The sequence below is a fragment of the Astyanax mexicanus genome, chromosome 13, assembly GCF_023375975.1.
Source record: "Astyanax mexicanus isolate ESR-SI-001 chromosome 13, AstMex3_surface, whole genome shotgun sequence".
NCBI lineage: Eukaryota > Metazoa > Chordata > Actinopteri > Characiformes > Acestrorhamphidae > Astyanax > Astyanax mexicanus.
Genome location: NC_064420.1, coordinates 41,972,326 through 41,996,687, shown reverse-complemented (window position 1 = coordinate 41,996,687; position 24,362 = coordinate 41,972,326). Strand labels below are relative to the sequence as shown.

The window sequence follows — 24,362 nt, the reverse complement described above, 5'->3', positions numbered from 1 at the left end:
GCTATGGCTAGAATTGTGGGTTGACATGCCTGTGGAACTGAAGCCAGGTCGAGGAGCTAACACAAGCATCCAAATTGAATTCCATTAGCGCACCATTCCTCACTTGGAGAGACTTTGTTTAGTCCAGTTTTTCCACACTTCAAAAATTTGCTCACCCGGACCACAAGGCTAAACAGTATCCCAGCGGCTGCTCAGCCTGCAGGTTTATTGGGGGGCCTGTTGGTGTTCTTTAACAGGAAAACATATCAGGCCCTTAGCGGCTGGTGGTGAAGGTAGGTCAGACCATCACAGAGAAATATTACAGTGTAATTGTTTGTCTTGGAGGACACATTTGTCTGAGAATGTCACCAGCTAGCACTATATATATTTAGCCGTCCCAGTGGACAGGGCACAGAGGAGGCTATGGTCAGTGAAAAAGAGGCACAGACGGAAACAAAATAGCAGACGATTGTGTTCCTTAATCTCCAGCAACAATTCCTCCCCTTTGCTGTGGGATGGTACGCTCCACCCATCCATCACACTGTTGACTTGACCTCTGTTGGGGACAGAGTGTGGATGTTCCCAGAAATGCAAGCGCAGGAACTGTCGCCCCAGGTCCACGTCATTTCTGTAGAGCACAGAGATTTTGCACAGAGCTCTGCACAGAGTGGTCAGTGTGTCCTATAGCACAGACTGTACGCAGTTGTAGGGAATTACTGGGAATATATGTACTATATATATATTTATATATATATATATATACACTATACAGCTCTAGAAAAAAAATACCAAATTGAAAACCTCTGGAATATAATCAAGAGGAAAACAGATGATCACAAGCCATCAAACCAAACTGAACTGCTTGTATTTTTGCACCACGAGTGGCATAAAGTTATCCAAAAGCAGTGTGTAAGACTAGTGGAGGAGAACATGCCAAGCTGCATGAGAACTGTGATTAATAACCAGGGTTATTCCACCAAATATTGATTTCTGAACTCTTAAAACTAAAAAAATGAATATAAACATGTTTTCTTTGCTTTTAATGTCTGAAAGCTCTGCATCTTTTTTGTTATTTTAGCTATTTCTTTTTTTTCTTTTTTTTTTAGCAAATAAATTATATAAATGACAATATTATGTCAAAAGTGAGAAATAGCAAATAAATGGAGATACACGTTTTTGCATATCTGCAACAGAATGCTTTAATCAATTCAGATTAATTCCCAATTCACATTTCTATGTAAGCAAAGGCCAATTTTGACATGAAAATACTGAATTTAGACAATTTTACTCTAATTTCACATATCAGTACATTACTATATATTGACACAGTAATGACATAGTAGGGGCTTGTAATGTGTACCATGACTTTTGGCACATCTCATGAATCCTAAAGAACGCTGCACTGACTTGTCTGTTTGCATGGACAATTCTAGACAGATGCAGCCGGTCATGATCATTACCATCCATTACCACCATGAGATGTTTCTTGTCCCTTGAGGTTACACTTCTAGCATATCAGCGTACATTACATGATTTTACATTTATATTACACACTTTCACTCCTATAGACACATTACACATTAAGGGCTTACTGCACCCAACATAGCCTGCTGCAGAATTCAGCTCATCAGAATGGAACTGATAATAATTAAGTGGAAGGATTATCTCCAGTTATCGTCCCAGAAGAGCTGAAAGTTGATGACAGCTGCTGCAGGCACTGGAGAAGCAAATGGAGAATGAGTGCTGGTGGAGCTGGAGCAAAAACACATGAACCACAGAATCCAGCAAAAAAACACACAAGAAAAGAAAAAACACTGCCTGAAATTACTGGATTTAAAACCAAATGTATACATGGATCTTCCTAAATGGAAGTTCAGACGCAAAAAATGGACAAAAGTATTGGGACACTCGCTTATCCATTGTTTCTTGTGAAATAAAAGATATTAAAAAGAAAAATCCTCTCTCTATTGTCAAGGAAAGGCCACTCGAGTTGGCATTAGTATTAGATATGGTGCCGCCAAATGATTCATGCTTATAATATCCAAACGTTAGGATTTTTTGTGCTAATATATGAGGTCCAACGACAGTGCAGTGTTTTCCTGAAGAATCTTACAGCACTTCATTCTTCACTCTGCTGACAACTATTATTGAGATGGGGATTTCATTGTACCAGCAGGACTTGGCACACTGCCCACACTGCCAAAAGTCAAAATTGGTCTTATATAATATTCTAATTTTCTGAGACACTGATTTTTAGGTTTTCATTGGCTGTAAGCCATAATAATCATCAACAATGAAAGAAATAAACTCTTAAAATAGATCACTCTGTGTGTAATACATCTATATAATATATGAGTTTCGCATTTTAAACTTAATTTCTCATTGATATTCTCATTTTTTGAGATGCACTAGTACATTATATAGACGCATATTGAACTTATTTTATGTACAAAAATGGCTTTTTTTTTTTTTTTACAAAACCACCCATAGAAATTATAACTGGTTGTAGTACCTCAAAGAATCTTTCTGTTTTTATATCTGTGTCGATTTTAATTCCAGCAAAAAACATATAAAACCATATAAAATCCTTTATTTACATGGATTCATATTCAATTTAACCAAGTTCAAAGCACTGTTTTTACACAGCCACGGCTCAGCGGCAAAATAACAGCCTGTTGTGGCTAGTAGGCTAATGACAGCGCAGAGACACATGGCACTGAGGCTCAGAGATCAGAGCAAACACAGACATGTGGCAGCGTGGTGGCACAGATGCTGGGAGACTTGGAGCTCAGAACAGAAGAAGGCCTGACCCAAGACCACCTCTATGGCAGAGGCAGACAGACACGTTGCCAGGGACGGGATGGGCTGACTGTGGCCTGTAATTGGTGATGACAGACCCTTATATAGCTGGTGGTCTGTAATCAAAGCCCCCGGGGGACTTTAAGGAGCTGCCTGTCTAAAGCTGTGAGATCAGAACGGAGGTCATTGAGGAGGAGCGAGGTCACTGCTTAGCGAGACCACGTCTCTGGGATCAAGGAGGACTTAGGAAAAGATCTATGGCTCTGAATGACACCGGCAGACGCGTCCGATCTTTTAACAACCGCCAACAAGCTACAAATAACACTCTCGGCTCCAGGTGTTGAGCATGTGCTGCAAAACAGACGCGCGGGTCAAGGTCACGCGAGGCAAAAGAGAATTTCACCAGGAGAAAATAGTTTGATTACTTGAAGTCTGATTGGGAATGACACGAGTCAACACAGAGTGAACGGAAAATGAGGAACACGGACACTTTGTTCAAGAATTAATGGAAGAAATACATCATGTATTACTGCCACATGGGGAAAATAATAAACACTTGTTTCAGTTGAGATCTGGGGACTTTCATTTTTAGTGTAAAAAGGCACTGTTTGAGTTGCAGTCTTATATAACATATTGTGGACATTCCTTTAACATTATAATAAACGGTCCTAATACTTATAGCATTTGTTTTACAAAGCTGGTTCTGTTCCCATCCCATTCCTCGCATTGACTCCCATTCATTTTCGGATACGTCCAAGCCTTAGGGTGTCGGGTTTAGACAGCCAGAGAACTTCATGTACGAATCTAGCCCACAGCCATTTTACTTCCATTAATTTTAACAACACCTAGCAACCACTTGGAACACATCTTTGACCACTCAGTAAACACCTAACCGAGATACAGAGGTTGGACAATGAAACTAAAAAACCTGTAATTTTAGTGTGGGAGGTTTCATGGCTAAATTGGAGCAGCCTGGTGGCCAATCTTCATTAACTGCCCATTACTGCACCAGTAAGAGCAGAGTATGAAGGTTCAATTAGCAGGGTAAGAGCACAGTTTTGCTCAAAATATTGCAAAATAAGGACAAATTGTTGGTGCACGTGTTGCTGGCGCATCTGTGACCAAGACAGCAAGTCTTTGTGATGTATCAAGAGCCACGGTATCCAGGGTAATGTCAGCACACCACCAAGAAGGACCAACCACATCCAACTGTGGACGCAAGACAGCAGAAGCTGTCTGAAAGGGATTTTCAGGTGCTAACCCGGATTGTATCCAAAAAACATAAAACCACGGCTGCTCAAATCACGGCAGAATTCAATGTGCACCTCAACTCTCCTGTTTCCACCAGAACTGTCTGTCGAGACAATAAATTATTGTGGTCTAAAACCAGGTGTTTCAGTTTCATTGTCCAACCCCTGTACCTATAGTATTTCACAAAGAACAAGAAAAAGTGGATTTTAGCAGAAGGAGAGCTTTAAACAGCATGTTTTAGTTGTATGTAACAACAAAAACAGGTTATGTCCTCGGCTTATAAAACAGGCGGATGGACGGACATCCAGCTTACGCATCTATTCTCAAGGACAAATGAGGACACCTTCTCACAGGGCGCTGTACTGTACTGCTCTACAGGCACGGATTACCGCTTTACCGCGTCCTCACAGTGACGGTGGCGAGCACTAAATACAGCCAATAGACCAAGATGGCAGCAGGGGGAGCAGCAGCTCCAGTGGTTTTGGAGCAGCGTGTAAGCCTCGCTGTGGGGTAAAGCTCCTCTACTGACAGAGAGTGATGGACCCTGAGACTGACAGACACTACGCCACAGGGGAGGGCAACTGCAGCGACGACACAGGCATTCAACCCCATCCTGCAGCAAACAGTGGCACAATGTGGTGACATCACTCTCCTGCAGCGCGGCAAGGTTATACCTCCGTCTCACGTGAGAAAAAGAGAGAGAAAGATAGAGAGAGAGAGAGAGAGAGAGAGAGAGGGGGCAAGAGAGATGAAGAGAGGACACTAGAGGATGCATGCTGCCCCAGCCTCAGGCTTGATGAATGCAGCGTGGGATAAAGGCTGGCAGCCAATCTGCAGCTTTTTTTTCCCCACAGTAAATATGTTCCCTTATCAGGAAAAAGGGGGATTAGGAATATATGAATCCATAACGAGGCGTGAAATAGCAGTGGCACGGGGAAGGCAGACGGATTTTCGAAGGGAATCGATGTGCCGTTCTCTCTCCAGGCGGCGCTGCTGAGGAAAGCTGCTGCTGCATTCCCTCCATGCGTCCGATTAACGACACGCGGGAATAATTAATAACGTGATCTCGCCTGAAAGTGCTGAAAGTGGTGCAACAAAAGGCAGCTGAACGGTTTGGGAATGGTTAATGCTGCGTGATAGATGCAATGCCGCATTAATTTTTCAAGCGCTTTGAAGTTCACAAGTACACAATCTTTGCCTCCTGTTGATTGCTTATCCATCTGTCTTATTCTGCTGGAGGTGTCTTACACACGCTCACACATATACAACATGAAACATCCTCTGAGAAAATTACAGGCTGAATTTCTCCTGTTTTTCACTGAACTCTATGGTCCTCCGGTAATTTTATTCCAGTCCAGACGCACATCTCTAAATTTCATTAACTTGCGTATATTATAAAATAGCTATTTGTCCACTGCCACGCAACGTAATAACAGTTTGGGCTCGCGTTTCCATGGAGATCCACGTAAACACAACAGCGAGTGGAAATGGAGGAGCTACTGAACGCTATGTCATGTGACCAAAAAAAAGCCAAAAAACCCACAGGTCCTCCTGTTTTTTCAATTGCATTCCGAATAAAAGCTCTAGGCCATAATCAGTGATCACAGGATGTTTCCCACATTATCGGTGGACTATTCTCAGTCCAGCAGTGACACTGAGGTGTTTAAAAACTCCAGCAGCACTGCTGCGTCTCACCACTGCCATGCCAGAGTCTCCGCAGCACTGAGAATAACCCACCATCCGAATAATAATAGCTGCTTTTTGGTGGTCCTGAGGGGTCCTCATCATTAAAGAACAGAGTGAACCATCTTTCACCATCTTAGTAACACTTTCTATAAATGTTACATCTATAATACTTTATGAACACATTCGTAACACACTATAATCCATTCAATAAGCTTAATAGCATGGCAATGAACATTTAAAAACATGCATAATACAATCTAGCCATGTTTATTTATAACTTTATGAATTCATATGTTTATAATAATCATAACGCATCATGAGATATGTTCATAACATCTAATTACTATAGTGAATAATAATAATGCATTAGTGGTTAAAAGTAATTATAACATGGCTCAGTGTGTGATCATAAGCTGGCAGCTTTGTCATAATGCACTGTGCAAGTTTCTGGTAACACTTTCTATGAATGTCATCTCTATAAGACTCTATAAAGATACCCAATAAGAATGCATTATAATATGTGTAACAGAGATCACATTCATAGAAATTTTTACCAAGTTTCTTGGTACTGACAGATATAACAGATTGCAACATAGTAACAGATTATAAACACAGCTTATGATGCATTATGATCACAATTCATAACACACAGTTCATGAACATGGCTATGATTTGTAAATTATTTTTATAAACAGTTATAGCCATGTTTATAATGGCCTATTACTACATTATAATGTGTTATGGAAAAGTTCATACAGCTCTGGAAATAATTAAGAGAGCACTTTAGTTTCTGAATCAGTTTCTCTGATTTTGCTATTTATAGGTTTATGTTTGAATAAAATGAACATTGTTGTTTTATTCTATAAACTACGGACAACATTTCTCCCAAATTCCAAATAAAAATATTGTCATTTGGAACATTTATTTGCAGAAAATGAGCTTTCAGACCTTAAATAATAAAAAAAAACAGTTCATATTCATAAAGTTTTAAGAGCTCTGAAATCAATATTTGGTGGAATAACCCTGGTTTTTAATCACAGTTTAAATCATGCATCTTGGCATGTTCTCCTCCACCAGTCTTACACACTGCTTTTGGATAACTTTATGCCTTTACTCCTGGTGCAAAAATTCAAGCAGTTCAGTTTGGTTTGATGGCTTATGATCATCCATCTTCCTCTTGATTATATTCCAGAGGTTTTCAATTTGGTAAAATCAAAGAAACGTATCATTTTTAAGTGATCTCATTTTTTCCCAGAGCTGTAGAGTCTTATGAACAGTCACAGAAAGTGTTAGCATTTACATCACACAAGACAGTAGTAGCTGCCATGTGAGTGTGTTGTGTAGAGCCTGCAGGGGGGCAGTGAGCACACCCAGGGTGTTTGGTTTATGATGGTCTTTTACAAACCAGTGCAGCTGTTGGTGTCAAAGATGTCCAGTAAGAGGCACTTAACTTTTATTATTTGGCATGTGTCAATATTTACGAGGGGGCAGCGCGTCAAAACTGGTTTTACTAGCAGGTCACGAGCCAGGCTATAAACCGAGGCTACTCCAGACAACACAGGCCAACAGAGAGCTAAGCTAAGCTAAGCTAACAGAACTACAACTAAGCAAAGCAAGTTTACAAGTTTACCGCTCTATACTGGAAGGTAATCGTTATTCTCTGAATGGGGCCTAAATTTAGAAGGCAGAAAATCCTGAGGTCCGGAAAAAGCCCAGCAAGCCCGCCTTTAAAGCCATTGTAAGCTGGGTAGTCTCAGTGTGTGTCTTCTCATAAATCATTTGTTACTACTCTGGCTCAAATAGCTACTTAACAGGCCTCCGCAGCCCTGCAGACCAAAAATCACCGCCCGAGCCTTCGTCTCACAGTGTCTGCGGCTGGGCCTCCGAGAGTCGGCCGTACATCTGCTGAGTGGAAGCGGAAGATTACAGCCCTTCCACCAAGAACACCACATTCTACCCATGATTACAGTGCTGCGCCATAAAAATAGCGCAGGATTGCGAGGCACTCCCAGTTACAGATTTGCTTTGTAGCTAGCCCCGTGCACCATGCGCTGCCTATCACACAGCTGCCACCTGAACCCAGCAGCAAAATATTGAAGGCTTATAACACAGTTTTTCAGCTTCTCCTTAACAAACATTCAACTGATATAATGGAAATGAAAAAAATACAATATAATAAATCATGTTTTCATAGGCTCCTTTGAAAGAAAGGAGATATATTCACCAATCAAGCATTACATTCTGACCAGTTTCTTGATTCTTCAACACCCATTATCCTTTATATACATCTCCACTGAGCATATAGGAATACTGGTACTTTGTAGTTCTATAATAACAGTTTGTAGTCCTTTTGTTTCCCTCATCCTGTTCTTTAATGGCCAGGAACACCACAGAACAGTTATTATTGGGGGTTCGCTGGGGGTTCTGTATTGTATGTTCAGTGTTTTGTCTGATTCTTTGTTCTGTAAAATTGTTGGGTTTTTTTTCCCCCCATTTTCTCCCCAATTTACATGGCCAATTACCCAACCCACTCATTAGAACTCTCCCTATCACTAGTAATGCCCCAACACACCAGGAGAGTGAAGACTAACACATGCTTCCTCCAGTACATGTGAAGGAAAGCACAGTGACTCGGATCTGATACACCAGCTCACAGACGCCCTGTGTTGCAGACATCACCCTAGGAGTGATGTGGGGAGAGCGTGCAACCTACCCACCCGGAGGGAGCAGCGCCAATTTTGCTCCCTCTGAGCGCCAGCAGCTTGACGGCAAAGCTGCATGAGCGGGGGTTCGAACCTGTGTAAAGTTGTTTTGTGAGATCATTTGTAAAAAGCGCTATATAAATAAATAAATTTGATTTGATTATTTGATTGGTGGATTATTCTCAGCCCTGCAGTGGCACTGGCATGTGGCATGGTGGTGGTGTATGAGGTGTTAGTGTGTAGAGTGTTGCGCTGGTATTTGTAGATCAGACACAGCAGTGCTGCTGGAGTTTTTAAACACTTCAATGTCGCTGCTGTACTGAGCGTAGTCCACCAACAGCATCCTGTATTAAAAGGCCGGTGGGCACTGATGAAGGACCAGAACAGTGTTTCTCAACTGGTGGGTCGGGAATCAATAGTATAATAAAATAAACATATTAAATAAATAAATAAATAAATAAATAATGCTCATCTGATTTTGTACGCGTCTTTTATATTGGGGAGGGGGAGAAGAGACAAAGAGAGATTCTTACTAATGTACTCTGAATGCAGAGAAATTCGGAGAAGTAAAATCGATAACTAATTTTGTGGCCTTATTTATTTTGTGCAGTTTTGATATTTAATTTTGCTGTAGTAACTTTTATACATGCAGTTCCTCCTTATACATGTTCGTCCTAAGTTTCTTAAAAAATGCTCTTAAATTCACTTTGCATGCATATGCATGTTTAAATAGTTTTTTGAAGGCTATTTTTCAAAAAGAACATGTGATAAATGTGGGTCTACTACAGTTGAGAACCCCTGGACTAGAAGTCAATCAACACAAACTGTGCAGCAACAGAACCAGAGCTTCTGTCTCTGATTCTGTTTTTTTTTATCTACAGGTGGAGCAGCTAGGAGGCATGAGTTTCTAATAGAGTGAAGGACATTGTTTAAAAACTCCAGCAGCACTGCTGTATCTGATCTACTTGTACCTTCAGCACAACACACACTAACACCTCATACACCACCACCACTATGCTGAAAGGAGAAAGGAAGATAATTACATAAGTAGACAAACAGATACAGGACTACAGTTTCTAATAACAGAACTACAAAGTGCTCCTATACATTTACTGGAGCTGAAAATTTTACACTACATTTACACTACAATGGGCGTAGAAACAAGGAAGTGGTCATAATGTTACGCTTGAAAGGTGTATAAAATTTTACACTGTCCTCACAGTCGCTTTTGAAGAAAAAATGTTCGCTTATTCTTCCCTTTTTTCTCTTTACGTAACTGGAGATTTTTAAAACACGCTCACACGCCCGGCTGATATTACTGTCCACCCCCCGTAAGATCTTAATCAACTCTGCATGTTGATAGGGATTTTAAAAAGCCCTTTGAAATCAAGAGGGAGAGAAAAAAAATCCCATTTCACGCTCCGAGCCTCCCCAGCAACATGGAAATGTTATGCAGATACATAGCGCAGCTGCACATCGCTGGATTTACTGTGTTCTACTTCTGGACTGAAAAGCAGGATCAAAAAGAGGCCTCAGCAGCCCAAACACAACACCCTTTATACATGCGAAACACATGTCTGATAGTGCCACGTGCGAGCGGTGTCTTCAGCATCGTAACAATAACAAGCACAGGCTGCTCCAGCGAGAGCAAACCAAACAGAACACTCATCACAGAGTCATCAGTCTTACAGGCCAGTTTTTCATTAGAGGACTGAACGGTTCTGAGAACTCAGGGTAACAGTTCTGGAAGCTTTTCTACATGGATATGGTTCGGCACTTTTAATGCTTACAAACCCAGTTAAGCCTGGTTTTCTTATTACGGTTATTTTACCATATTTGGGGGTCACAGAAATGTTTGGTGGGAGGACTTGTTGATGTTGGTTTAACTGGATCTTGCTTAAACTGTGGTAGACTGACAGCTATTTAACACTTATTTACTATTTATTTCTATTTATTTACTGTCAGCATATGTGCAAGACCTACATACTGGGGAACCATGCTTTCTTTATTCTTCTATATTTATATATATATATATATTTTTTTAATATTGTTATATATTGGTGTATATTTTTCTAATCTGATATAACACTGCAGTAGAAATGTTGGGTGAAGCTGGTAGCCAGCGTGCGAATGCTACAGCAGTAATGCTGGATGACACCTGTACCCAGCATAGAGTTAGTGTGGGTTCTTATGCACGCTAGCATGCTACCTTGCTAAATTGCCGTTGGCCAGTGTGCTAATGTGCTAATACTGTTGTAGTGATGTTGGACGAGGCCTGTAGCTGTTACAAAAGCTCACAGCTCTCCATTTTGCACTTATTTGGAATGCTGTGCAATTTAGCATATTGATTTGCTTACTCATGTATCCAGCATGCTAGTGCAGCAGTAGAGATGTTGAACAAGGTCTGCAACTGTCATGAGTGCTCACATTTCTCCAATTTGTATTTAAATAGTTTGGCTGTTATCTTGCTAACCTTGCTAAATCAGTGCAGGAATGGTAGCAATGTGGGATAAGGTCAGTAGCCAGTGTGCTAATGTGCTAATGCTGTGGTAGTGATGTTGGACGAGGCCTGTAGGTGTCGTGAGAGCTCATATTTCTCCATTTTGCATTTATTTAGCATGCTCTGTTTTTGCAAGTTAACATGTAAAGTTGCTAACTCTCATAGCCAGCATGCTAGTTCTGCATTAGTGATGTTGGACAAGGTCTGTAGCTGTCGTGAAAGCTCACAGTTTTCCATTTTGTACTGAGTTAGTGTGGCTCCCTTTTCAAGCTAGCATGCTACCTTGCTAACTTTATAAATTCAGTGCAGGACTGGTAGCAAAGTGGAAAAAGACTGTTAGCAAGTACGTGCTAATGCTGTGGAAGTGATGTTGGACGAGAGCTGTGGCTGTTGTGAAAGCTTGCAGTTTTCAATTGAACTTATTTAACATGGTCTGTTTTGCAAGTTAGCATGTTAAATTGCTAACTATTTTAGCCAGCATGCCAATGCTGTAGCTGTTGTGAAAGCTCACAGTTTTAACATTTTGTATTTGGTTAAAATCAAGGGCATGAATGTGAGACTGGACACATACAAAAACAGCAATTTTCTGATAATTACTAATATGAGAGGATGTTCAATTCTTGGCGTTAATGTCATAATATAGCAAAATAACAGAAAAGTACCCATGGGTATGTAGCTTTCATGAAAGCTCACAGTTCTCCAATTTGTGTAGAGTTAGTGTGCCTCCATTTGCAAGCTAGCATGCTACCTTGCTAACTCTATGAAATCAGTGCAGGAATGATAGCGATGTGGGATAAGGCCAGTAGCCACTGTGCTTTTGTGCTAATGCTGTGGTAGTGATGTTGGATGAGGCCTGTAGCTGTTGCAAAGCTCACAATTCTCCATTTTTCACTTATTTCGCATGCTCTGTTTTGCAAGTTAGCATATTAAGTTGCTAACTCTTTTAGCCAGAATGCTAGTTCTGCATTAGTGATGTTGGACAAGACCTGTAGCTGCCGTGAAAACGTACAGTTTCAACATTTTGTACTTAGTTAGTTTGGCTCCTTTTGCAAGCCGGCATGCTACATGTAGCGAGTATGTGCTATTGCTGTGGCAGTGATGTTGGATGAGGCCTGTAGCTGTTGGAAAAGCTTACAGTTCTCCCTTCTTATTTAGCATGTTCTATTTTGCAATTTAGCATGTTAAGTTGCTAACTCTTGTATCCAGCATGCTAGTGCTGCAGTAGCGATGTACATGGTCTTAACAGTTTCAACATTTTGTATTTTGTTAGCATGCTCAGTTAGTCAGCTCTGTAAAATCAGTGCAGGATTTTGAGATTAGACACATCTAACAGCAGCTATTTTCTCATAATTATTATTCATATCTTGGCCTTAAATTAGCAATATAGCAAAAATGGAAAGGGAAATTGTAACTGGTCAAATGGGTCCACTCTGATAGCAGCCAGACAAACAGTCCAGCCATCCCGCCACTGCACTGGCATCAGACAGGCAGCGTACCTCTGAGTTGAATCGAATCTGACAGACGTTACAGGAGATGATGGGCCGCTTGGTCTTCACCAAAGGGACGCCAAAAGTGTGGTTGATCACCGCCTTCTGAACAGGATCCATCTGGAAAAAAGGGAGAGAAAGGGTAAGAGGAAAGAGAAAGGATTGAAACTAAACGCTGGTCCACTGAAGAGCAGCAGAGCCCATCAGACAGACAGGCTATTAATCATGTTGACTGAGAGGTGTAAACGGCCTGCAGGTTAGAGAGCTGAGGGTACGGCCGGGTCAGACAGAGGAACGGGTCAGGCCTCTGCGAGAGCGTCTAGGTAAAGCTCCACTCCTCCTGTATTATATGTCCTGGTATCGCATTACACAGTATCAACAACTTGGCTAATTACCAGAGACAACCCAACTCATTTACTGATGAGCTCATAACTCTGAGCTGGCTCCCCACCACGCCATGTAGCATAATTACCGAATTAGCACTGAGCACGAAACACCAAAGCCAATTCATCAGCGGCTTTAAGTAGAACGTAGGCCTGTCATGATAACTAACATTTCGTAGGCAGTTTAGTGTCTCAAACATATTATCCCAGCGATGAACAATATTCTTATCATTTTAAGACCATTTAATGCCATTGATGTAATGAAAATGGGTCGATGAGATGAGGATTTTCAACAGACCAATTAAAAAATATATATTTAAATAATTTAAAAAAAGAAGATATATTTTCAAACTGTTCCATTATTAAGAATGTTGCATATACATACAGTACATTCATATAAAAAAAATTACATAAAGTGGTCATCCACACAAATTGGCTGTGGCTTTACGAAATGTTGATCAACCAATCAACCATGAATTATCCTAAAAGTAAATAATGGCCTTATCAAGTTCTCTGTAGAGTTTTGTACATTTTTCTTAATAAAGACTAAAGACTAAGATACAGTCTCTTTATTAACTGCAATATAATTTATACTTATACTTACTTACCTCTAAATCAAATCAAACTGACAGAAAGCTTTAAAAACACCATCTACTTAAGCACACTGTCTTAGTTATTAATGTTTCAGCCAAATAAATTAGATTTATTAAAGTTTCTATGGTATTACTATGGGTAATACCACATGATATTTTAAAAAATAATAATTTTATATAACAGAAAAACACAATTAATGTATGTTTTGGGAAAGATAAAGTGAAAACGAGATCACGTATAATTCACACACAACCTTAATACAGTGGCATAAAGTTTCTCTCTCTTTAAAAGTAATGTGTAATTGCAATATACAGTAGAAAACTATAATATTATAATATTATATTATTGGTACTTTCTGCAGTGTGGGCAGTGTGTCAAGTCCTGCTGGAAAATGAAATCCACATCTCCATAAAAGTTGTCAGTAGCAGAGGGAAGCATGAAGTGCTGTAAGATTTTGTGGGAAAACAAAACTGCACTGACTTTAGACTTGATAATAAAACACAGTGGATCAACACCAGCAGATGACAGACATGTCTCTCCAAACCATCACTGATTGTTCAACAATGTGCAACAGCAACATATACATGACTAAGGCTATGTATATATGTCATCATATATATTTTATAATAAGTTATTAGCCTAATTATTGTGACAGGTGATGTATAACATACTGATTACCAGCTCAAGTTTACTATAAACTGGAAGTTAAATCACTTTAAATGGGATAAATGTCGCACAAAAGCTTCTTCGCTGCAGAAAGACTGGAAATATCATAAATTGCTTTACCCAGTGATGAGCTAGCTCCTGGCAGTAAACAGCACAGCGTTTGAGCCTTGAAGGACTGAACTGAGCTAACTGTTTTGTCAGACATTCTCTAGCTGTGCTGTATCCAGTGACATCACCCTAATTGTTTCAGCTGAGGTGTCCATCACCCCAGGCCTGGAATAAATTGAACTGCTTGCCTTAGAAATGTCAAAATGAGCTCTGTACACACTGAGCCTCGCTCTTAGCAAACAATCTGCCCTGATTATCATTAGCCTGACAGTGCTTTAGTGCTTTACTTTTCACTGTAATAGTGATGTGACAGTACAGCATATCATATTTCTGTATTACCTCATATAATATTATGTTGTATTGTGATTGTGGTTAGACTGTTATACAGTTGGAGGAAAAAGTATGTATATCCTTTGGGATTATTTGGATTTCTGCATAAATTGGTCTTTAAATGTGTTCTGATCTTTATCTAAGTCACAACAACAGACAAACACAGTCTGCTTGAACTAATACCACACAAAAAATGGGAGGTGTTGCATAGAGTGACAGCCACGGTGGCCAATGACACGTCAGCAAGAAGCGGCAGAGCCAGTCGATGAGCTTGTGGGTGGTCTGAAGGGAAATGGGCCTCCGCTTGAGCAGTCGTTTTCTGCTTGGTCCTAGCGCTTGATCAGTCTCTATTTAATACAGCGTGATATTGTTTTTTAGGCATAAAAACTGCAGTGGACCAAAACTGGCTTTAGAAAAAAAAAAGTGCAGGGGACATATCCCCCCTGTCTCCCCCCCAAATGATGTCCGTGGTGCAGACACTCAAGACAACTTGAGCTCTCGAAATGTCCCAGCTAATGTTTAACTTCAATATATTTACAGTACATTGTACTAAAATACATTCATTTATAATGGGTATACATGCAGCTAAAACACTAGGGAGCGAAGTGCATCCCACATTTATCAACATTAACATTTTAATATAACATTATAGTCATTATGGCTTTTAGAAAAAAGGTTCCTCAAGCTTTTAACTTAAGTAAAAGTATAAAAGTACTGGTTTTAAAGCTACTTAAAGCTTAGGCCGATTCATAGGTTCCTAAAGTCACAAGTTCACTATAAGAGCCTGTGAATCGGCCTAAGCTTTAAGTAATTTTAAAACCAGTACTTTTATACTTTTATGTAAGTAAAAAGCTTGAGCTGGCGCCGAGTGGTCCAGCGGTCTAAAGCGCTGCCACTATGAGTGGGAGGTCGCCGGTTGCCATCAAGCTGCTGGCACTCAGAGGGAGCAAACTTGGCCCTGCTCCCTCCGGGTGGGTAGATGGCGTTCTCTTCCCACACTCCTAGGGTGATGTCCACAGCACAGAGCGTCTGTGAGCTGATGTGCCGGAACCGAGTCACTGCGCTTTCCTCCAAGCACACTGTAATGCTACTCGGTAATGCTGCATCAGCAGCAGCTCGAAAAGAAGGGGTGGCTGACTTCACATGTATCGGAGGAAGCGTGTGTTAGTCTTCAGCCTCCTGGTGTGTTTAGGCATCACTAGTGATAGGGGGAGTCCTAATGAGTGGGTTGGGTAATTTGCTGTGTAAATTGGGGAGAAAAAAAAAAGAAATTCCATCTCCTACAAAGGTATTTTAAAGCCTAGTATCTATACATTTCCACCTACAGAGTAATGAAGGAGAATGCTTTTGACACTTTTGCAGCAGATCAGTATAAACCAGTATAAATCAGCTGAGAAAAGCAGCTGTTTCTTTTAGCATGGATGTTTATATGTTAGTTTAAACACGCTGTTAGAAATGTGTGATTTGATGATATGTACTACACACTTGTAAATTCTAAGCTGGGTTTAATTTAGAGGCATTGATTATGCTAAGCAATATAAGCAACATTCCTCCAGACACTTAGAGCATTTACTTAAATTACACAAAGCATCTTCTGAACATTTCAGAGCTAATTTAGATGATTGTCATGCCTTTCATTTGCACTTCTGAGAACAACAGGCTTTAGCGGGCCGGCGTGCTCCATCCTCCTCCATCCGCCGGCTAAGTGGGGAGAGGCTGAAATGAATATTTCCTAAGTCAAACAAAAACAGTTTGAAACTCAGCACAAGCGCCGTATCCAGGCAACCCTCTATTAGAGGTAAATACGCAGAGGGCCGAGGCACGGAGCGAGAGGGGGGTGACGGTGCAGACACGCACCATCTGCAGGCTAGTGGGCCGAGCGCCGGACTTCCTGGGATAGCTCCCCTCTTATCTGGTTTGGCTGCACACCCCAAACTCAGCCGTCCTCCCCAGCGGCACTCAGAGACGGTCAGAGGAGGAGGAAAAGGAGGAGGAGGAGGGGAAGGAGGAGGAGGGGGTCGGATAGTGCCATGCATGTGCGAAGTCTAACACGCCGCAACAGCCAGACAGGCACTGGATTAGCCACAATGATGTTGTTCTATGGCTTTGCCGTCATGAATCTTCCAGGGATTAACTGGAGCTGGCAGTTAGCTGGGTAATCAGAACGCCTCAGGCCAGAGCGCATCAATAGAACAGATACGACTGTCAGCGCTAACCGGCTCTGCCAGGGAAAAGGACGACGGGCTCCGGAGGAGCATGCGGGAAAACGAGACGAGCTTTGGAAAGACCTCTCATTAGCTTTAGATTAGTTTGAGGGCGCTGAAGCATTTTAAAATCAGCTCCAAGTGTTCAAAGAGCTTTAAAGCGACAGTCTGCAAGTTTGGAGGATTTGGGGATTTAGTGACCTCTCTGGTGAGAATGTGGAATTGCAGTTTTAATGCAGGTTAATATACAGGTGCATCTCAAAAAATTTGAATATCATTGAAAAGTTACATTATTTTAGTAATTCAGTTCAAAATGTGAAACTCATAAATTATATAGATTACTGATGATGAAAACTCAAAAATCAGTGTCTCCGAAAATTAGAATATTATATAACACCAACTGGTACTTTTGGCAGAGTGGGCAGTGTGCCAAGTCCTGCTGGAAAATGAAATCCTCATCTCCAATGAAATTTGTCAGAAGCAAGAGGGAAGCATGAAGTGCTGTAAAATGTTCCAAAATAAAAACAAAAAACACTGCACTAATTTTAGACTTGATAATAAAACACAGTGGATCAACACCAGCAGATGACATGTCTCTCCAAACCATCACTGATCATCAGTTAACTTTACATTTAATTTGCAAATAAAGGAACCAGAGTCTGGAGGAAGAGTGGAGAGACACACAGTCCAAACTGCTTGAGGTCTAGTGTGAAGTTTCCACAATCAGTGATGTCATTTGCTGGTGTTGGTGTTATAATATAAACAAGAAATCCTACCAGACAACGGACAAAATCAGGGATAAATAACTCTCAAAATAACACACATATTTTGCCATTGGTCTGATATCATGAGGTCATATTTTGCACACTATCTTACAGTTCATAAAGTGCTGCTTGTCACATTCTTGGTCAAATATAAACATATACAAGTTATTTTTAGTAAAACGAAAGTTCAGTAAAGATGCTGTTTATAGTTTGTTGTTTATCATCATTTGAACTGCACTCTGACAAGCTTTAAGAGTGTAGCATTACCCTTACAATCCCCCAGGGACGTCGTCAAGACCCCCAGGTTAAGAAACCCTGTATTAGATTAAATTACAGTTGCAGGGATGGTAGTGCAAGTACATTATTTCCATTATTTTCAATTCTGCCCCCTCCTAACACAGGAATACTACTGCTTCCAATTAAAAAGAAAAAGAAAAAAATCACAGGCAATGCTGCTGTAAGAAGACCACCCTTATAATGAAAACCAGCATCATAAGCACCAAAGTGTTGCTCCAGCACAAAAATACAGGGAGTCGCCCCTCTGTGTCTGGAGAAGCAGAACAAAAATAGCCCTCCGAGCCGAGCTGCTGCTATTTGCTTCTCCTGCACTTTACACGCATATCTCACACGCCCATTGCATTAATATTAGAGGTCAGAGATGAATCATAACACAGTGAATCATACGATTTCACCAACATGACGAAAGCTCTCTCGGGTAAATCGACGATAATAGCGTACAGATTATATCCAGGGGGGAATAGATTCACTTATCACACCACTGTTCAGAAACACTCAGTCTGTCACCCTGAGTGTGTGTGTATGAGAGATATGAATATCTTTATGCTTATCTACTTTATGATGGTCATGGTGTGTATTGATGGCCCAAAGAATATGCATCAGCTCACGCACACACACACACACACCACACTGAACCGCAGACATTTACACTGTAGTCATGTGCACTGGCAACCTAGAGACTAGAGCATAGACTCCACCATCCGTGACTAGTCTACTGTCTACTTTCCTGTTTTAGAAATACTGTTTGTTAAAAGGTGAATTCCTCAAAATAAGGTGATGGAAATCAGACATCTAAAGCATTTAAGGCTTTTTGAAGCTACTTGATAAAACGTTATTACAGAGAAGGTTTGCTTCATATGTGTCAAAGTCTTTAAATAAAAGTTAAATAAAACTAAAAGCTAAGTTAAAAAAACATTTCAAACAAGCACTGGATGTTAATCTACACAGATTTCTCTTCTAAAAACTGTTTATTTAGCTGAGTAAAGCACTTCCATTTACTTACAGTAAGCTTGAATTTCCAGATTTCCACTATGGCTGTGTCCTGGTTGCTAACTGCTAGCGCTAGCTGCTACACTGAGGAACCCTGAGTGCTCTGGTAAGCCAGGGCGATATTAGCTAGAGATTCGGCCCATGTAGCTTGTTTTAACGGCTAATGCTAATGTTACTCCAGCTTTGCTAGCAGCCAGGATTAGCAGCAGGCTACAGGCCGATAATGCTCACCTCTGAACGGCGAAAAAGCTAGCGCTTAGCACGGTTAGCAGCTAATGTTAATACTGCTCCAGCCTCGATGCTAAAGAGAAACTTCACTGAAACTCCTGAAGCTTCCTGTGGTTTCAATGCTCCTTACAACCTGACTGGTAAAATTCATACATAAGACACACTGGATTGTAAGGTGCACTGACATTTTTTGAGAACAGGATTATAAAGGCACCTTATAGTATGAAAAAATACTGTAAATGAAATTAGAAAGCAAAAAAAATGCATGTTTTTGTTAGATTTACCACTATTGTTAATATAAAACTGAGAGTTTAGTATATGGAAGTGATCTCTCTCTAACATTGCAGTCTCCTCCATTAAAACTAAAAACATAAGACCTATAACACAGACTGCTTCAAACCCACCAAAAACTTATAACAGCCTCTATATGTACATTATATATTTTTTATTTTACACCCCCAAAATTAAATCTCATACATAAATCCCTTCCACTAACAAAATCTCAAGTGAAAGCTGATACGGTGTTGTTTACGCTGAAGAGCAGCACATTCACCTCCAGCTTTTTAATTATGGGAATACATGTTGCTACATGTATCTTTTTTTTGAAAAGGGATTAATAAAGTAAAAAAAAAACAATGGATTTAATCAGGGGTTTATGCAAAAAAATATGCATTTATATGCTAACGCAAAAGCCAATACTCAAGCCAAAGCAGGTGAAATGGTAAAACACATTGGTAACGGGTTAATATGGTGTTTTCATACTGAAGAGTTAAATGTATCTTTTCTAAAAAGGAATTAGCAAATAATTAGTCTGCTATAGTCATCTCTATAGTCGGCTTCTTCAAAGGACTACTTTAGCTAAACATATTGAAGCAGAAAGCAGAAAGCACGTGCAGAAAGCACAAAAGGACAAAATCTAACCAGCTACAATCTTTTTAACTTGCTAACAACACATCACACTGATAGGAACTAACAAGAAAACAACTACATCCTATAGGACCCAGAAATAAATATACTGTTTTAATTCTTTACAGTGTTAAAAGTATGCTACACTATATTGCAAAACATAGTCTCCCACCCATTCAAATCACTGAATTCATGTGTTCCAATCACTTCCAAGACAACAGGTGTACATAACCAAGCACCTGTTCATGCAGACTATCTCTACAAACATTAGTGAAACAAGTCCAGCCCTGAAATTTCACTACTCACTACTAAATATTCCACAGCCAACTGTCAGTGATATCATAACACAGTGGAAGCAACTAGGAATGACAGCAACTCGAGCCACAATGGGGAGCATTATGTGTAGAGGTCTCCAACTTTCTGCAGTTCTGAATGAAAACCTACACTGTAAAAAGCAAAACTTACGAGGGGTCCCCCCGTCATGGGGGGGCGTAGGGCCCTCGCACAACAGCACAAGTTGTACTTGGCCAAACCGAGAACCTGGTGAAAGTAGTTTTGAGGTCTTACTGAGTGTGGCGATTTTCAAGAGTTTTCTATCCTGTCAAATATGTAAAATGTGCATTTAAAGTATAGGTGGCGCTATAGAACTGTTGAGACACACATAAGCTTTAGATGTCAAATTGTGTGAGCTTTTCTATGTTGTAACCTTCTTAAAACACCTAGCAGTACTTAGCATAACTTCCTGTTTTGATGCGGCATCTCAAAAAATCAACTGTCTGCCATTTCGTCCTCATTTGAGATATAATTCTATATATTTCTATAGATATATGACTATTTCTTCACAATTTATCATTAGATATGTTTATGTTCATATGTTTATTTTTGCCAAATACCAATTTTTACAGTCTAATAACAAATTATTGACAAATTATTCACAAATCTTGAACCGAGGATTTGTGGAATTCTTCATTAAACGTACTTCAAACTGTTTGGTTTTATCCAAAGAGTTTTTATTAGATAAGAAATTTGACTAGACTGTTCATGCAGGGTAAGATATTTCAGTAATTAAATATCAGCATTGCACAACACAGTCCACTTTCAGCAATAATAATAAAAAACATGGCTTGCAGCATTGCTTAACAACGGGTTTGGTTCTTTTCTTGAGACTTTAGACTATTTCTAAAGGAGCTGTGGGTTCAGCCAATTTTAGAAGGCCATTCACCCTGGAATTACTACTCTCTTAACTCCCCTATCTCTTTACAACTAGGGGTAAACCAGTACGAACACTGCAGAGTTGAAGTAGACTAAAATACCAGATATCATTTAAAGCAGCTTTATGTGAGAATAGAATAATTTGCTCCTGAGCTCCCCATACAACCAGGAAGTACAGTTTTATGTACTTTGAACCAGCACAAAAGGGCAGGCTTTACACATGCATTTCTGGGCAAGCTGAGAAATACAGCTGAGAAATCCAACGCGGTTCCTGAAATTAAAAAGTGTTACACAACCAAAAAAAAAAAAGAGCAGTTACCTGCATGCCAAGTCACAAGTAAAGCTATTTATCTTCCTATTACAGTACACTGGAGAATCACAATGTTTTAAAGCTGCAATTTTAAAATGAAATGCCTTTTATGCTAATGTTGCTTTAAATTACAGGAAAAAATTATTTATTTTTAAGCTTTAGCACCCAACTCATACTCCAACAAACAACCCCCCCAAAAATAAAATACCAACTGGAATTTTAAGGCATAAAATCTATAGTACATTGCTTTAAATTACAGCATCTCCTTGTTAAAAGCTAATTCAGTACAAATAGAGCTTTAGCTTCCAACTGACCACAAGACAGACTTCTCAAACCCACTTCTCAAACAAGACAATGTAGCAAAGCTGCTACCACTGATAAAACAGCGACATCATTTAACCATAGACAACAACAATAAAATACTATTATGTTTATTCTTTGAGCTTATAAATGTAACATTACCATTTGGAATTCCACTTTAAAGCAGCATTTTGTGATTTTTTTGTGAACTGATATTTGTTGACTTCCACTACAGATGGGAAGTGGAGTTTGTGTTTTGAGTCACCGCTGAAGGAAACACTTTACACACGCTTTTCTGGACAAGCTGAGAAAGCAGCTACAAGTGTAAATTGCAATTTACAATGCATTACAATTAACACTGTGCAGTTTGTGGATGTTATTCTCCCGATTACAAGTCAGTGGAGCATCATAATAATTTTAAAGCTGCTATTTTAATTTTACATAATGCTGCTTTAAAATTACAGTATCCCCTTGTGTACATTTAATTCAGTTCAGATAAAGCTTTAATTTATTTAGATTTTCAACTGACCACCAGGTACACTTCAGCACCATCTCAAACAAGATCATCTAACAAAGACGATTACGTGCTACATCTTAAAATGACATGACATGCACATACAAAGCACAATTAAAAGTCAGTCATTCTGCACTGTATTCAAGGACGTTACTAAATACAGTTCAGAGCTGTGAACAGATGAAATTATATAGTTTAAATCAGGATATACAGACATTCAGAATGCCTTCTATCTAGGAAGTAACTATGGTATATATAGTAAGAATTAAGTCTTAGCAGGTTGAAAGAAACAGAAAGGAACATAAGAGTTAACTCACACAGACACAAGGGAAGACCCTGGAGAAGCACTATTCCTCCTCCTGTTCTCTCTGATACCTCTTTTCATCCTTTCTCTGTAAATATCAGTGCCACAAGCTCAACATGTTCTGCCACGGTGCACGCTCAGGAATATTCTGGCAGCAGCAACTAAAAACCCGCAGCTCGCCAGATAAAACAGGCTTTGAAGTAAAGTGTGCTGCTTTGAATCGAGTCCAGCGTGTAGAAGAGAAACGGCTCGGCTGTGTTTTTACCTCGCTCGGCTTCGGCTCCTCGTCCATCTCAGACTCTCACCTTACTGTCCTCAGCACCAGCCCTCACCAGCTCTCACCAGCTACCAGCTGCATCCGTCTGCACCACACAGCGCGTGTGTGTGTGTCTTTGAGAGTGTGTGTGTGTGTGTGCGTGTGTGTATATATGTGTAGATTATTCAGAAGTGATCCTCGCTGTCCCTCTGCACCACCTGATTCCCACGCTCGCTTCTTCTTCTTCTTCCTTCCTCACACACCCACGTGTTCACACACTAGTGCACACACACACATAAGCACACACACACACACACACGAGCATCTTCTCTTCTTAAGAAGTCCGGGCTGTCCTTGTACACACACTGCTGTGTTTACAGATCTCAGATTAGCTTAAATAAAAACTCTTCTTCTACTACTCTTTCTGCTGTACTCCTTTACTTCTCTCTCTCTCTCCACACTGCAGACTGTAATGATGAAACTTTTCACTGTCACTGTTTGGTGCTCTCTCTCTCTCTCTTCTCTTTATCTCTTCATCTCTCTCTCTATATATATAATTCTATCTCTTTATCTCTCTCCACATGCAGACTAACAATGAAACTTCTGTCATTGTTTGGTGGTCTCACTCTCACTCTCACTCTCTCTCTCTCCACACTGCAGACTGTAATGATGAAACTTTTCACTGTCACTGTTTGGTGGTCTCTCTCTCTCTCTCTCTCTCTCTCTCTCTCTCTCTCTCTCTCTCTCTCTCTCTATCTATCTATCTCTTTATCTCTCTCTCTCTCTATATATATATATATATATAATTCTATCTCTTTATCTCTCTCCACACTGCAGACTGTAATGATGAAACTTTTCACTGTCACTGTTTGGTGCTCTCTCTCTCTCTCTCTCTCTCTCTCTCTCTCTCTATCTCTCTCCACATGCAGACTGTAACAATGAAACGTCTGTCATTATTTGGCGGTCTCTCTCTCTTTCTCTTTTCTCTCTTTCTCTCTATCTCTCTCCACACTTCAGACTGTAATGATGAAACTTCTGTCATTGTCTTTGTTTGATGGTCCCCCCCCTCTCTCTCTGATTTTAATGCTATGTTTGTCTATCTGTCTGTCTCCACGTGTTGCTCCACTCTTATCCAAGACCCCATGCTTTTAATGCTCTGTCTGTCTGTCTATCTGTCTGTCTGCACTTGTTGCTCCACTCATATCCAAGACCCCATGCTTTTAATGTGCTGTCTGTCTGTCTGTCTCCACGTGTTGTTCCACTCCTAGCCAAGATTCCGTACTTTCTATTTCTCTCTCTCCCTTTCTCTCTCTCTCTCTCTCTAACACTCCCTTTCCTTCTGTCTATCGCCCCAGTGTTTCATGTCAAGTTCTCATGCTCTATCTATCTATCTATCTATCTATCTATCTATCTATCTATCTATCTATCTATCTATCTATCTATCTATCTATCTATCTATCTATCTATCTATCTATCTATCTATATTTTTGCCTTAATGTCATCATGCCTTTAATGCTTTCACTCTCTCTGTTTCATGCTCTCTTATCCTCCCTTTCATTTTTTCCATTTTCCTTCCCTTTCCTGCTGCTGTC

At 40.1% G+C, this 24,362-nt stretch overlaps 1 protein-coding gene across 5 annotated transcripts in view; it reads right to left on the bottom strand.

The window, feature by feature from the left end:
• znf385a (zinc finger protein 385A) overlaps positions 1-24,362 on the bottom strand; it is a 176,696-nt gene that overhangs the window by 34,407 nt on the left and 117,927 nt on the right. For 3 of the 5 annotated variants that reach the window (XM_022676907.2, XM_022676908.2, XM_049486425.1), the window contains one exon: positions 12,414-12,524. In XM_022676907.2, coding sequence (XP_022532628.2) covers positions 12,414-12,524 — 111 coding nt within the window. Of the gene's footprint in view, positions 1-12,413; positions 12,525-22,527; positions 22,744-22,779; positions 23,788-24,362 lie in introns of those variants that run through there. The other 2 variants (XM_022676909.2, XM_022676911.2) reach the window with 2 other exon arrangements.